This window comes from Ranitomeya imitator, chromosome 5, assembly GCF_032444005.1.
Source record: "Ranitomeya imitator isolate aRanImi1 chromosome 5, aRanImi1.pri, whole genome shotgun sequence".
Taxonomy (NCBI): domain Eukaryota; kingdom Metazoa; phylum Chordata; class Amphibia; order Anura; family Dendrobatidae; genus Ranitomeya; species Ranitomeya imitator.
The window spans coordinates 706254658-706269456 of record NC_091286.1 but is presented as its reverse complement, the minus strand read 5'-3'; the positions used below and the strand labels follow the sequence as shown (position 1 = coordinate 706269456).

The 14799-nt window shown below is 51.6% G+C and overlaps 1 protein-coding gene across 2 annotated transcripts in view; it reads left to right on the top strand.

Annotated features, from left to right (window-relative positions):
* The window catches only part of LOC138638877 (WAP four-disulfide core domain protein 8-like), a 78562-nt gene extending 63966 nt beyond the window's left edge, over nt 1-14596 (top strand). For both annotated transcript variants that reach the window (XM_069728581.1, XM_069728580.1), the window contains exons 6-7: nt 9536-9685; nt 14287-14596. In XM_069728581.1, coding sequence (XP_069584682.1) covers nt 9536-9685; nt 14287-14435 — 299 coding nt within the window. In that variant the 3' untranslated portion in view covers nt 14436-14596. The remainder of the gene's footprint in view (nt 1-9535; nt 9686-14286) is intronic.
* Nucleotides 14597-14799: the final 203 nt, after the last annotated feature.

The following is a 14799-nucleotide window of genomic DNA, read 5'->3' as shown; positions in this document are numbered from 1 at the left end:
TGGGGCAACGCATCCGGGTTCCAGCACCGCCAGCTGGTTCTCGGCAGTGTTCTTGTCACAGGTACTCCCTCGTGCCAAGCCTGGTTTCAGCACCGTCAGCTGTTTCCGGGTTGTGTCAACTTCACTGAGACACCTATGCTTGCCCCGTCGTGGTGCGGTCGAGTTAGCCAACTCCAGGGTGCCTCCAGTTTAGGAGCTTCCTATGTGGGCTGCGTGAACTGGTAGTCAAGGCTGGTTCTGTAGTGCCAGTAGGCCCAGCTCCCCCTGTAGGACTGTTGGGGTTCGGTAACTGCGGCTGCCTCGCGGCCTAGCTGTTCTCTCCTCTCCTGTGGACCTTGGGGTCCACCACCTGGTTCCAGCACCGTCAGCTGGTTCCGGGCCGAGCCTTTGGCTTAGGTGCCTCCTCCTGGGTATCCGAGTTCCGCCAACGCCAGGCGGTCCTTGGTAGTGCTTTTAAGCGCGGGCACCTACAGCTTAGTAACCGGGTTCCAGCACCGTCAGCTGGTCCTCGGTCGTGCCATTGGCTCTTGCACACTGGGGCAACGCATCCGGGTTCCAGCACCGCCAGCTGGTTCTCGGCAGTGTTCTTGTCACAGGTACTCCCTCGTGCCAAGCCTGGTTTCAGCACCGTCAGCTGTTTCCGGGTTGTGTCAACTTCACTGAGACGCCTATGCTTGCCCCGTCGTGGTGCGGTCGAGTTAGCCAACTCCAGGGTGCCTCCAGTTTAGGAGCTTCCTATGTGGGCTGCGTGAACTGGTAGTCAAGGCTGGTTCTGTAGTGCCAGTAGGCCCAGCTCCCCCTGTAGGACTGTTGGGGTTCGGTAACTGCGGCTGCCTCGCGGCCTAGCTGTTCTCTCCTCTCCTGTGGGCCTTGGGGTCCACCACCTGGTTCCAGCACCGTCAGCTGGTTCCGGGCCGAGCCTTTGGCTTAGGTGCCTCCTCCTGGGTATCCGAGTTCCGCCAACGCCAGGCGGTCCTTGGTAGTGCTTTTAAGCGCGGGCACCTACAGCTTAGTAACCGGGTTCCAGCACCGTCAGCTGGTCCTCGGTCGTGCCATTGGCTCTTGCACACTGGGGCAACGCATCCGGGTTCCAGCACCGCCAGCTGGTTCTCGGCAGTGTTCTTGTCACAGGTACTCCCTCGTGCCAAGCCTGGTTTCAGCACCGTCAGCTGTTTCCGGGTTGTGTCAACTTCACTGAGATGCCTATGCTTGCCCCGTCGTGGGGCGGTCGAGTTAGCCAACTCCAGGGTGCCTCCAGTTTAGGAGCTTCCTATGTGGGCTGCGTGAACTGGTAGTCAAGGCTGGTTCTGTAGTGCCAGTAGGCCCAGCTCCCCCTGTAGGACTGTTGGGGTTCGGTAACTGCGGCTGCCTCGCGGCCTAGCTGTTCTCTCCTCTCCTGTGGGCCTTGGGGTCCACCACCTGGTTCCAGCACCGTCAGCTGGTTTCGGGCCGAGCCTTTGGCTTAGGTGCCTCCTCCTGGGTATCCGAGTTCCGCCAACGCCAGGCGGTCCTTGGTAGTGCTTTTAAGCGCGGGCACCTACAGCTTAGTAACCGGGTTCCAGCACCGTCAGCTGGTCCTCGGTCGTGCCATTGGCTCTTGCACACTGGGGCAACGCATCCGGGTTCCAGCACCGCCAGCTGGTTCTCGGCAGTGTTCTTGTCACAGGTACTCCCTCGTGCCAAGCCTGGTTTCAGCACCGTCAGCTGTTTCCGGGTTGTGTCAACTTCACTGAGATGCCTATGCTTGCCCCGTCGTGGGGCGGTCGAGTTAGCCAACTCCAGGGTGCCTCCAGTTTAGGAGCTTCCTATGTGGGCTGCGTGAACTGGTAGTCAAGGCTGGTTCTGTAGTGCCAGTAGGCCCAGCTCCCCCTGTAGGACTGTTGGGGTTCGGTAACTGCGGCTGCCTCGCGGCCTAGCTGTTCTCTCCTCTCCTGTGGGCCTTGGGGTCCACCACCTGGTTCCAGCACCGTCAGCTGGTTCCGGGCCGAGCCTTTGGCTTAGGTGCCTCCTCCTGGGTATCCGAGTTCCGCCAACGCCAGGCGGTCCTTGGTAGTGCTTTTAAGCGCGGGCACCTACAGCTTAGTAACCGGGTTCCAGCACCGTCAGCTGGTCCTCGGTCGTGCCATTGGCTCTTTCACACTGGGGCAACGCATCCGGGTTCCAGCACCGCCAGCTGGTTCTCGGCAGTGTTCTTGTCACAGGTACTCCCTCGTGCCAAGCCTGGTTTCAGCACCGTCAGCTGTTTCCGGGTTGTGTCAACTTCACTGAGACGCCTATGCTTGCCCCGTCGTGGGGCGGTCGAGTTAGCCAACTCCAGGGTGCCTCCAGTTTAGGAGCTTCCTATGTGGGCTGCGTGAACTGGTAGTCAAGGCTGGTTCTGTAGTGCCAGTAGGCCCAGCTCCCCCTGTAGGACTGTTGGGGTTCGGTAACTGCGGCTGCCTCGCGGCCTAGCTGTTCTCTCCTCTCCTGTGGGCCTTGGGGTCCACCACCTGGTTCCAGCACCGTCAGCTGGTTCCGGGCCGAGCCTTTGGCTTAGGTGCCTCCTCCTGGGTATCCGAGTTCCGCCAACGCCAGGCGGTCCTTGGTAGTGCTTTTAAGCGCGGGCACCTACAGCTTAGTAACCGGGTTCCAGCACCGTCAGCTGGTCCTCGGTCGTGCCATTGGCTCTTGCACACTGGGGCAACGCATCCGGGTTCCAGCACCGCCAGCTGGTTCTCGGCAGTGTTCTTGTCACAGGTACTCCCTCGTGCCAAGCCTGGTTTCAGCACCGTCAGCTGTTTCCGGGTTGTGTCAACTTCACTGAGACGCCTATGCTTGCCCCGTCGTGGGGCGGTCGAGTTAGCCAACTCCAGGGTGCCTCCAGTTTAGGAGCTTCCTATGTGGGCTGCGTGAACTGGTAGTCAAGGCTGGTTCTGTAGTGCCAGTAGGCCCAGCTCCCCCTGTAGGACTGTTGGGGTTCGGTAACTGCGGCTGCCTCGCGGCCTAGCTGTTCTCTCCTCTCCTGTGGGCCTTGGGGTCCACCACCTGGTTCCAGCACCGTCAGCTGGTTCCGGGCCGAGCCTTTGGCTTAGGTGCCTCCTCCTGGGTATCCGAGTTCCGCCAACGCCAGGCGGTCCTTGGTAGTGCTTTTAAGCGCGGGCACCTACAGCTTAGTAACCGGGTTCCAGCACCGTCAGCTGGTCCTCGGTCGTGCCATTGGCTCTTGCACACTGGGGCAACGCATCCGGGTTCCAGCACCGCCAGCTGGTTCTCGGCAGTGTTCTTGTCACAGGTACTCCCTCGTGCCAAGCCTGGTTTCAGCACCGTCAGCTGTTTCCGGGTTGTGTCAACTTCACTGAGACGCCTATGCTTGCCCCGTCGTGGGGCGGTCGAGTTAGCCAACTCCAGGGTGCCTCCAGTTTAGGAGCTTCCTATGTGGGCTGCGTGAACTGGTAGTCAAGGCTGGTTCTGTAGTGCCAGTAGGCCCAGCTCCCCCTGTAGGACTGTTGGGGTTCGGTAACTGCGGCTGCCTCGCGGCCTAGCTGTTCTCTCCTCTCCTGTGGGCCTTGGGGTCCACCACCTGGTTCCAGCACCGTCAGCTGGTTCCGGGCCGAGCCTTTGGCTTAGGTGCCTCCTCCTGGGTATCCGAGTTCCGCCAACGCCAGGCGGTCCTTGGTAGTGCTTTTAAGCGCGGGCACCTACAGCTTAGTAACCGGGTTCCAGCACCGTCAGCTGGTCCTCGGTCGTGCCATTGGCTCTTGCACACTGGGGCAACGCATCCGGGTTCCAGCACCGCCAGCTGGTTCTCGGCAGTGTTCTTGTCACAGGTACTCCCTCGTGCCAAGCCTGGTTTCAGCACCGTCAGCTGTTTCCGGGTTGTGTCAACTTCACTGAGACGCCTATGCTTGCCCCGTCGTGGGGCGGTCGAGTTAGCCAACTCCAGGGTGCCTCCAGTTTAGGAGCTTCCTATGTGGGCTGCGTGAACTGGTAGTCAAGGCTGGTTCTGTAGTGCCAGTAGGCCCAGCTCCCCCTGTAGGACTGTTGGGGTTCGGTAACTGCGGCTGCCTCGCGGCCTAGCTGTTCTCTCCTCTCCTGTGGGCCTTGGGGTCCACCACCTGGTTCCAGCACCGTCAGCTGGTTCCGGGCCGAGCCTTTGGCTTAGGTGCCTCCTCCTGGGTATCCGAGTTCCGCCAACGCCAGGTGGTCCTTGGTAGTGCTTTTAAGCGCGGGCACCTACAGCTTAGTAACCGGGTTCCAGCACCGTCAGCTGGTCCTCGGTCGTGCCATTGGCTCTTGCACACTGGGGCAACGCATCCGGGTTCCAGCACCGCCAGCTGGTTCTCGGCAGTGTTCTTGTCACAGGTACTCCCTCGTGCCAAGCCTGGTTTCAGCACCGTCAGCTGTTTCCGGGTTGTGTCAACTTCACTGAGACGCCTATGCTTGCCCCGTCGTGGGGCGGTCGAGTTAGCCAACTCCAGGGTGCCTCCAGTTTAGGAGCTTCCTATGTGGGCTGCGTGAACTGGTAGTCAAGGCTGGTTCTGTAGTGCCAGTAGGCCCAGCTCCCCCTGTAGGACTGTTGGGGTTCGGTAACTGCGGCTGCCTCGCGGCCTAGCTGTTCTCTCCTCTCCTGTGGGCCACCTGGTTCCAGCACCGTCAGCTGGTTCCGGGCCGAGCCTTTGGCTTACGTGCCTCCTCCTGGGTATCCGAGTTCCGCCAACGCCAGGCGGTCCTTGGTAGTGCTTTTAAGCGCGGGCACCTACAGCTTAGTAACCGGGTTCCAGCACCGTCAGCTGGTCCTCGGTCGTGCCATTGGCTCTTGCACACTGGGGCAACGCATCCGGGTTCCAGCACCGCCAGCTGGTTCTCGGCAGTGTTCTTGTCACAGGTACTCCCTCGTGCCAAGCCTGGTTTCAGCACCGTCAGCTGTTTCCGGGTTGTGTCAACTTCACTGAGACGCCTATGCTTGCCCCGTCGTGGGGCGGTCGAGTTAGCCAACTCCAGGGTGCCTCCAGTTTAGGAGCTTCCTATGTGGGCTGCGTGAACTGGTAGTCAAGGCTGGTTCTGTAGTGCCAGTAGGCCCAGCTCCCCCTGTAGGACTGTTGGGGTTCGGTAACTGCGGCTGCCTCGCGGCCTAGCTGTTCTCTCCTCTCCTGTGGGCCTTGGGGTCCACCACCTGGTTCCAGCACCGTCAGCTGGTTCCGGGCCGAGCCTTTGGCTTACGTGCCTCCTCCTGGGTATCCGAGTTCCGCCAACGCCAGGCGGTCCTTGGTAGTGCTTTTAAGCGCGGGCACCTACAGCTTAGTAACCGGGTTCCAGCACCGTCAGCTGGTCCTCGGTCGTGCCATTGGCTCTTGCACACTGGGGCAACGCATCCGGGTTCCAGCACCGCCAGCTGGTTCTCGGCAGTGTTCTTGTCACAGGTACTCCCTCGTGCCAAGCCTGGTTTCAGCACCGTCAGCTGTTTCCGGGTTGTGTCAACTTCACTGAGACGCCTATGCTTGCCCCGTCGTGGGGCGGTCGAGTTAGCCAACTCCAGGGTGCCTCCAGTTTAGGAGCTTCCTATGTGGGCTGCGTGAACTGGTAGTCAAGGCTGGTTCTGTAGTGCCAGTAGGCCCAGCTCCCCCTGTAGGACTGTTGGGGTTCGGTAACTGCGGCTGCCTCGCGGCCTAGCTGTTCTCTCCTCTCCTGTGGGCCTTGGGGTCCACCACCTGGTTCCAGCACCGTCAGCTGGTTCCGGGCCGAGCCTTTGGCTTAGGTGCCTCCTCCTGGGTATCCGAGTTCCGCCAACGCCAGGCGGTCCTTGGTAGTGCTTTTAAGCGCGGGCACCTACAGCTTAGTAACCGGGTTCCAGCACTGTCAGCTGGTCCTCGGTCGTGCCATTGGCTCTTGCACACTGGGGCAACGCATCCGGGTTCCAGCACCGCCAGCTGGTTCTCGGCAGTGTTCTTGTCACAGGTACTCCCTCGTGCCAAGCCTGGTTTCAGCACCGTCAGCTGTTTCCGGGTTGTGTCAACTTCACTGAGACGCCTATGCTTGCCCCGTCGTGGGGCGGTGGAGTTAGCCAACTCCAGGGTGCCTCCAGTTTAGGAGCTTCCTATGTGGGCTGCGTGAACTGGTAGTCAAGGCTGGTTCTGTAGTGCCAGTAGGCCCAGCTCCCCCTGTAGGACTGTTGGGGTTCGGTAACTGCGGCTGCCTCGCGGCCTAGCTGTTCTCTCCTCTCCTGTGGGCCTTCGGGTCCACCACCTGGTTCCAGCACCGTCAGCTGGTTCTCGGCAGTGTCTTTTGCTCTTGTACCTTCTGCTCCCCATCCTGGTTCCAGTACCGTCAGCTGGTTCCGGGCAGAGCCTTTGGCTTAGGTGCCTCCTTCTGGGTATCCAAGTTCCACCAATGTCAGGTGGTCCTTGGTAGTGCTTTCAGGCACGGGTACCTCCTGCTTAGTAACCGGGTTCCAGTAACGTCAGCTGGTCCTTGGTAGTTCCATTGGCTCTTGGACATTCGGCTACCCATCCGGGTTCCAGTACCGTCAGCTGGTTCTCGGCAGTGTCTTTTGCTCTTGTACCTTCTGCTCCCCATCCTGGTTCCAGTAACGTCATCTGGTTCCGGGCAGAGCCTTTGGCTTAGGTGCCTCCTTCTGGGTATCCGAGTTCCGCCAACGTCAGGCGGTCCTTGGTAGTGCTTTTTAGCACGGGTACCTCCTGCTTAGTAACCGGGTTCCAGTAACGTCAGCTGGTCCTCGGTAGTTCCATAGGCTCTTGAACCTTCGGGTAGCCATCCGAGTTCCAGTTCCATCAGCTGGTTCTTGGCATTTTCTCAGCCTTCTTGTACCTTCTGCTACATTTCCAAGTTGAAGACCCTAACGTCGACAACCCGGAAGACCACCCCGATGACGACGACCCGGAAGACCACCCCGATGACGACGACGACGACGGCGGAGACGACGACGGCGGAGACGACGACGGCTGAGACGACGACGGCGGAGATGACGACACTGGAGACGACGACCCTGGAGACGACAACATGGAAGACCGAGAAGCAGAAGAACAAGAGGCTGCAGAACAAAGAGCAGAAGAACATTAAGCATAAGACTTAATATCAGAGCAAAAGATATTATCTAAATTATATGCAGAAGAAGACTAAGCAGTGTATGGGGGTGAGTCCGTTCCTCCTCGTGGTGCCCCTGGATAAAGCCTGATGCTGCAGGCCAAACTGAACGCGGACAAATGTAACTTTTGTGACTGGCAGAACGGAAGGTGTAATCTTCCAACTTTTATAGATAACAACTACGGGAATGCCTGTCACAAATGAGAATATGATGAAGAAGTAGAATAGGAAGAATAATAACAGTGGAATAAAAAGAATATGTAGAATAGGAAGAATAATAATAGTTGAAGAAAATGAATATGAAGAATGTAATAAAAAAAAAAAAATAGGTAGAAGATGAAGAAGAAGATGAATAAGGTGAAGAAGTTGATGTCAAAGATGCTGATGATGATGAAGATGAAAGTGTGGGAAAAGAAAAAAAAAAAAAAGAAAAAAAAGAAGGGGAAGGGCGTGGAATAGTGAAACATCAATATCTGACAAAATAAAAAAAATTTACATAGTCAATATCTTTTTCAATCCGAACGTCTTTAAAAAAAAAAAAAAACATGCTATTCTATTTGATTGGACTAATCCTCATTGCCTTTAATGTCTCCGCCACCTCCCCCATACATCCTACATTATTCTTAGTTGTTTTCCTTCATGTAGAATGAACCTACAAGGAAAGAAAGGGTTTATTTTAATTCCGATATTTTGGTCCCATTGACTTGCATTGGGATCGGGTATCGGTATCGGCGATATCCGATATTTTTTGAATATCGGCCGATCCAAACCGATACCGATACTTTCCGATATCGGAAGGTATCGCTCAACACTATTTATAACCCATACTTTGGTCTTAAAGGCTACTAACCCCTTCTCTGCAGCCACACTTATTTTTCTTACCGCCCTTTTTCCTATGAACCATAACACTTTTTTTTTTATTTCCCCCCCAAATTCTCCTTGTCATAGTCATATGAAGACTTGTGTTTTGCGAGACAAGTTGTTGTTTTGAATGACATTTCTCCGCTTACCTTACAATGTACTGGAAAGTAAATCCAAGTTCAGTAAAGCGGGAAAAAAAGAGATTCTTGCTTCAGTGGATTAACAGCAGCAATCAAAGCTTGCACCGGTTGCTGCTGTTACAGGCAAGTTCTGGTGGTATAACACTGCTCCTGAGACCTTCATACATGGCGGCCTGACGTATGAGGAATTTCCTTCCACATCCTGAAGGGGTTGACCCTTTACCACACCATGGTGTGTTGTGAATTCTGTTGTCGGGCTCCCTCCTGTGGTCATGAATGGTACTTCGGCTGGTTCTGTCCATGGACTTCCTCTGGTGGGTGTTTCTGAGTTTCACAGGTGGCAAGGTTAATTCGTTAGCTGCTGCTCTATTTAACTCCACTTAGATCTTTGCTCGATGCCACCTGTCAATGTTCCAGTATTGGTCTAGTTCACTCCTGGATCGTTCTTGTGACCTGTCTTCCCATCAGAAGCTAAGTTCCAGCTTGTATTTCTTTGGTTTTCTATTTTTCTGTCCAGCTTGCTATTTAATTTGTTGTCTTGCTTGCTGGAAGCTCTGGGACGCAGAGGGAGCGCCTCCGCATCGTGAGTCGGTGCGGAGGGTCTTTTTTTGTCCCCTCTGCGTGGTCTTTTTGTAGGTTTTTGTGCTGACCGCAAAGTAACCTTTCCTATCCTCGGTCTGTTCAGTAAGTCGGGCCTCACTTTGCTAAATCTATTTCATCTCTGTGTTTGTATTTTCATCTTTACTCACAGTCATTATATGTGGGGGGCTGCCTTTTCCTTTGGGGAATTTCTCTGAGGCAAGGTAGGCTTTATTTTCCTATCTTCAGGGCTAGCTAGTTTCTTAGGTTGTGCCAAGTTGCATAGGGAGCGTTAGGCGCAATCCACGGCTATTTCTAGTGTGTTTGATAGGTTTAGGGATTGCGGTCAGCAGAGTTCCCACGTCCCAGAGCTCGTCCTTATTATCAGTAACTATCAGGTCATTCCGTGTGCTCTTAACCACCAGGTCCATTATTGTCCTGACCACCAGGTCATAACAATGGTGTATGTCAGTCTTGAGGATATCACTCCATAACCGATATTTAAGCAGTTACAGAGCAAAGAGGCCCCCTTTTTCTGCCTCCCGCCACAATTACAGAGATGCTTATACATTGCTATGGCGGCTTTGGCGCTAACAATGGCTGCTATCATAAACCTCTTGTGGAGCCTAACAGGAGGGCTAATAGCAGCATGTTATCTGGGGGACTATTCTCATGAATTGTTAAACATATTTTCTCATCATTTAAATGTATGTAGCAATTGTAGATATAAAAAGCTAAATTGAGTCCAACAATGAATGGCCTAAAAAATCCCCCAAGTGTTGTTTACTTATCTACACCCAAAAGTTATGAAAACAAAACAGGTTCCCCAAAATGGTACCAAGAAAAACGTCAACGCCTTTGCTCTCTATCTGCAGAACACCCCGGGGTTTGCCCAATCAGTCTGGAGCAGTTGTCCTGCATCTACCTCAATATGACGCTGTGCAAGCGAGACTCCGACTGCCCACCGAATAAGAAGTGCTGCCTCACCGAGGACAACAACCTGCAGTGCCAGAAAGTGAAAAACGGTAAATATGAGCCTCTCCATATCTACAGCCTCACACTTCTAATTAGGCATAAAAGAATCTGACGAAATTCAGATTCACCAGTTCTGTTTAATTGCAATTCTGTTTCCACTGATTTTCTTAATCAAGCACCTCCAAGTCACATTATGTTGTGGTGTCTCTCCAGACTTCGGAGCATAAGGAGCAAAACATTTACTCAAGGAGTCCATTTTGTTGCCACTTCCCACCTGGTCTTCTGATGGCTCCTTCAGACTCTGATCCCTTTTGGCCTTCATGATAGGTCATGTCCTATACCTCGCCTTCCTTCTCATTGTGCCGTCAATACAATATGACAGGAGTCTCCTGAAGCCTCCTGAGCTTGGTGCAAAGTGAAGGAAGATGTAAAAGAGAATGTGGCCTGCCGTGAAGAGCAGAAGAGTGAGCCAGTGGAAGACCGGGAAGGAAGCTGCGGCGTTAGGACAGGTGAGTGGTGGGATGAGAATATTTTTTTTTGGCCCCCTTTTTTTCTCTCTGCCTTCTACAATCACTCAGTCAGCTGGCTGAATGTTTTTGCCCGATTTCTATGTAGGAAATCACAAATTTGGAATTTGACAATATTTCCGGTGTAATGATCCAAGAGAACCAAAAGGCTAAAACCTGGTAACGGCGTGTATAATTGTGCTTGGATGCTTTAATCTGAATGGAGTTCCACCCACAGGTGTCCTGGGCTGGGAACCGACATAGGGTTCCCGATGCCCTATAAAATGCTCAGCCCTTTGTGCTCTGCATGGAGCTGCACATCTGGACACAGGTGTCCGACCCTAGACATTTCTCTACATAGACGTAGACGTGTCTCCTTTGATTTTGGATCTGATCAGAGAATTGACCTCCTCTTGGGAAATTGCTTCTCACGACCACTCCATGTAGTCTGATGAATATGTGCAATGCAATGTCAGCAATCTCTGTTGAACATCGTTTCCATTACATACGTACTGTAGAAGCAGCTGCGTGGTCACTATGGCTCATACTGGAGGTCCATTCTGTAAAGAAGTTTTTTCTCTTTCTCTGTATCTACAAGTAGTTGTGAAAAGTCTCCAGTGATGTGTGTGGAAAGAGGGATCACATTATACGCACCTGTGTAGAAGCCTTTTCCTGCCTGATTCGTCCCATCAGTGAGCAGCTCCTCCAGAATCAGGACTGAGCTGTTCACATGACTAAGGCCGGCGTCACACTCAGCGTATGAAAATACGGTCCGTATATTACGGCCGTAATACGCTGAAAAGTCCCGAAAATATTGGTCCGTAGCTCCTCCGTAGGCAGGGTGTGTCAACGTTTTTTGCGCATGGCATCCTCCGTATGTAATCCGTATGGCATCCGTACTGCGTGTTTTTATCGCAGGCTTGCAAAACCGACAAACGGCTATACAAGGGATCTATGTGTTAAAAAAAAAATATATATATATATATACTGTCTGGTAAAGCCAGTGACTGAGGGCAGATATTAATAGCCTGGAGAGGGTCCATGGTTATTGCCCCCCCCCCCGGCTAAAAATATCTGCCCCCAGCCACCTCATAAAAGGCACATCTGGAAGATGCGCCTATTCTGGCACTTGGCCACTCTCTTCCCATTCCCGTGTAGCGGTGGGATATGGGGTAATGAAGGGTTAATGTCACCTTGCTATTGTAAGGTGACATTAAGCCAGATTAATAATGGAGAGGCGTCAATTATGACACCTATCCATTATTAATCCAATACTAGTAAAGGGTTAAAAAAATACACACACACATTATTAAAAATTGATTTATTGAAAAAATCACAAAGGTTGTAGTATTAATTTATTCTACTCTCAATCCACTCACTGAAGACCCTCGATCTGTAAATTAAAAAAAAAATAATAAACCAACAATATACATACCTTCCGAGGATCTGTAAGGTCCAACGATGTAGATCCATCTGAAGGGGTTAAAATATTTTGGAGACACGAGCTTTGCTAAGGCAGGCTGCTCCTTGCTGCAAAACCCCGGAGAATGTAGGTAAAGTAGGTCAATGACCTATATTTAGCTTCATTTGCGGTGAGGCGCCCTCAGCTGGCTGTTCCTAGATCGTGGGAACTTTCCTAGAAAGCTCCCAGGCTCGAGTTCATATGAGGACAACCAGCAGAGGGCGCCCTCTTATGATCTCGAGCCAGGGAGCTTTCTAGGAAAGTTCCCACGATCTAGGAACAGCCAGCAGAGGGCGCCTCACCGCAAATGCAGGTAAATATAGGTCAATGACCTACTTTACCTTCATTCCCCGGGGTTTTGCAGACATGAGCAGCGCTGCATTAGGAAAGCTCGTGTCTGCAAAATATTTTAACCCCTTCAGATGGATCTACATCGTTGGACCTTACAGATCCTCGGAAGGTAAGTATATTGTTGGTTTATTATTTTTTTTTAATTTACAGATCGAGGGTCTTCAGTGAGTGGATTGAGAGTAGAATAAATTAATACAACAGCCTTTGTGATTTTTTCAATAAATTAATTTTTAATAATGTGTGTGTGTTTTTTTTTAACCCTTTACTAGTATTGGATTAATAATGGATAGGTGTCATAATTGACACCTCTCCATTATTAATCTGGCTTAATATCACCTTACAATAGCAAGGTGACATTAACCCTTCATTACCCCATATCCCACCGCTACACGGGAATGGGAAGAGAGTGGCCAAGTGCCAGAATAGGCGCATCTTCCAGATGTGCCTTTTATGAGGTGGCTGGGGGCAGGTGTTTTTAGCCAGGGGGGGGGCCAATAACCATGGACCCTCTCCAGGCTATTAATATCTGCCCTCAGTCACTGGCTTTTACTACTCTGGCGGAAAAAATTGTGCGGGAGCCCACGCCAATTTTTTCCGCCATTTAACCCTTTATTTTAATAGCTAGAACGGCCAAATTTTGCATATACACACTACTGACATTAGTAGTGTGGAATATGCAAAAAAATGGGGATATGAGATGGTTTACTGTATGTAATCATGTCACATATCACGTCGGGTTTAGGAAGGAGAAAGCAAAAGCCGGCAATTGAATTACCGGCTTTTCTCTCTAACAGCGCTGCGTATTCCTCGCAAGTCACACTGCTGGTCCGTGTGTAATCCGTATTTTTGGGGCTTCCATAGACTTTCATTGACGTTTTATTTGCGCAATACGGTGACAAACGCAGCATGCTGCGATTTTCTACGGCCGTAGAAAGCCGTATAATACTGATCAGTTTAATACGGCAGATAGGAGCAGGGGCATAGAGAATAATTGTGCCGTATTTTTTGCGAGTTTTACGGACGTAGTTTCTGCGCTCATACGTCCGTAAAACTCGCAAGTGTGATGCCGGCCTAAGTGTGATATCTAGGACTCCATGCAGAATGCTGACAGGGAGTATACTACAAAATTTCAGCATTCTGCAGCCTAGGCACACACACAAATTATGCAGAAAGCCCAGACAATAAGAATACAGAAGGCGATCTACCCAAAGGATAAAAAAGAGGTCAGCACTTCTGACTTAGGATTGGAGAAATCTTGGCCTGACCCAAAACCAGAAGGGATAAAAGGCATTAGCTTGTAGCGGGTGGGAGCCCAGACTTTCTGCTGTCCACTAATGTTACCGGAGTATTACATCCAGGTCTCAGATGTGACTTGTCATTTACAGTAAAGCCTGGATCCTGCCCCGTTCCGGTCACTCAGTGCGAAAATCGCCATCCAATAAAACCTCTATGCATCTGTGATGAAGACTGTCCTGATAAAAAGAAGTGCTGCATCTCAATGTGCCACCCGGAGTGCATAGACCCCGTTTGTGGTACGTTCACACTAATTCCTTTGTATGTGCAAGAATTCTCTTCTCATCGCTCTGTGATGTGAATCTGAAGACGTGTCTTAGGGAGTAACTTCATGAAATTCTGTCGTCCCCAAAATTCAATAGAAACTACTTCTAGGCAACCACTCCCCCATAGGACAGTACACGTAGTTTGCATTGAGTTTTCGAGGGGTGACAGACTCCCTTTAACTTATTCCATCCAAACAACCCCTCATATTGCTTGTAGATTGCCGAGACCACCCACTGATCGGGGCACTTTTACCCCATTAGAGTATAGTCAGGTCACTTGCTCATCCATTGCTCCAATTATTGCCTATGGACCTGCTGGAGAAGGACTGATGCAGACGTCTGGCAGTCCGGTAAAGAATGAACGTAGTGTCGAACGAGCGTACCGACTCCATTCTAACTGGGATAGAAGTGTCTTGTCCCAGCGTTAAGACCCCACTAATTTAAAAGTTATCATGGGGATAGATAATAACTCGTTCTGACCAGACACCCCTATATAGAGCCCTATATAGAACCCTGCTTTCCTGTCTGCCATTTATAACACTGGTGTCTCGCTGTGGCTGAAGGTTCTTTGGGCGCCGCTCAGTCTCAAGTGTTTGCTGGAGCTTCTGCCCTCCGATCCATTGACTCTCCGGCCACAAGTGCAGGATACTCGGACGCTGGACCTCGTAGAAGCAGGACAAGGCAAACACTTCTCTGTGAAATGGAGCCGAAGTCTCCTCCTTGTGTACGTCTGGTCCCCGAAGAACCTCTCATTTTTCATCCTTTCATTTCAGAGATCCCAGAGAAGGAATGCCCAGTGGTGGCCACCTTGGTCAGATGTGAAGAACCTTACGCTGCTCCTGAATGCCACGGTGACTGCGACTGCCGCCCCGGACAGAGGTGCTGCGATGTCGGCTGCAGAATGGCTTGTAGGGACTTGTAAAGTCCTCGTCCCCTGCAGAACTGAGATGTACAAAAGTCTTTACTGCAAAATAAAGACAAAACCGTCCCCGCAGAGCCGGGTGCCACACAATAAATCTGTAATAAATCTGCAATAATTATTCAATAAATCTGTAATAAATCTGCAATAAATCTGTAATAAATCTGCAATAAATATTCCATAAATCTGCATCATATCAGCCTCTGTGCACTCTCATATGTGACCCTGAAAAGATTATGGAGGCAAGGTCTATGGTCTGAGGTGTCGCATAATGACCCAGATCCGCATACAATTATGTATTGTTGAGCTGCTCACGCCCCATCTCTGGTCGCTAAATACTCCCTGTTATAGGTACAAAATCCATCCC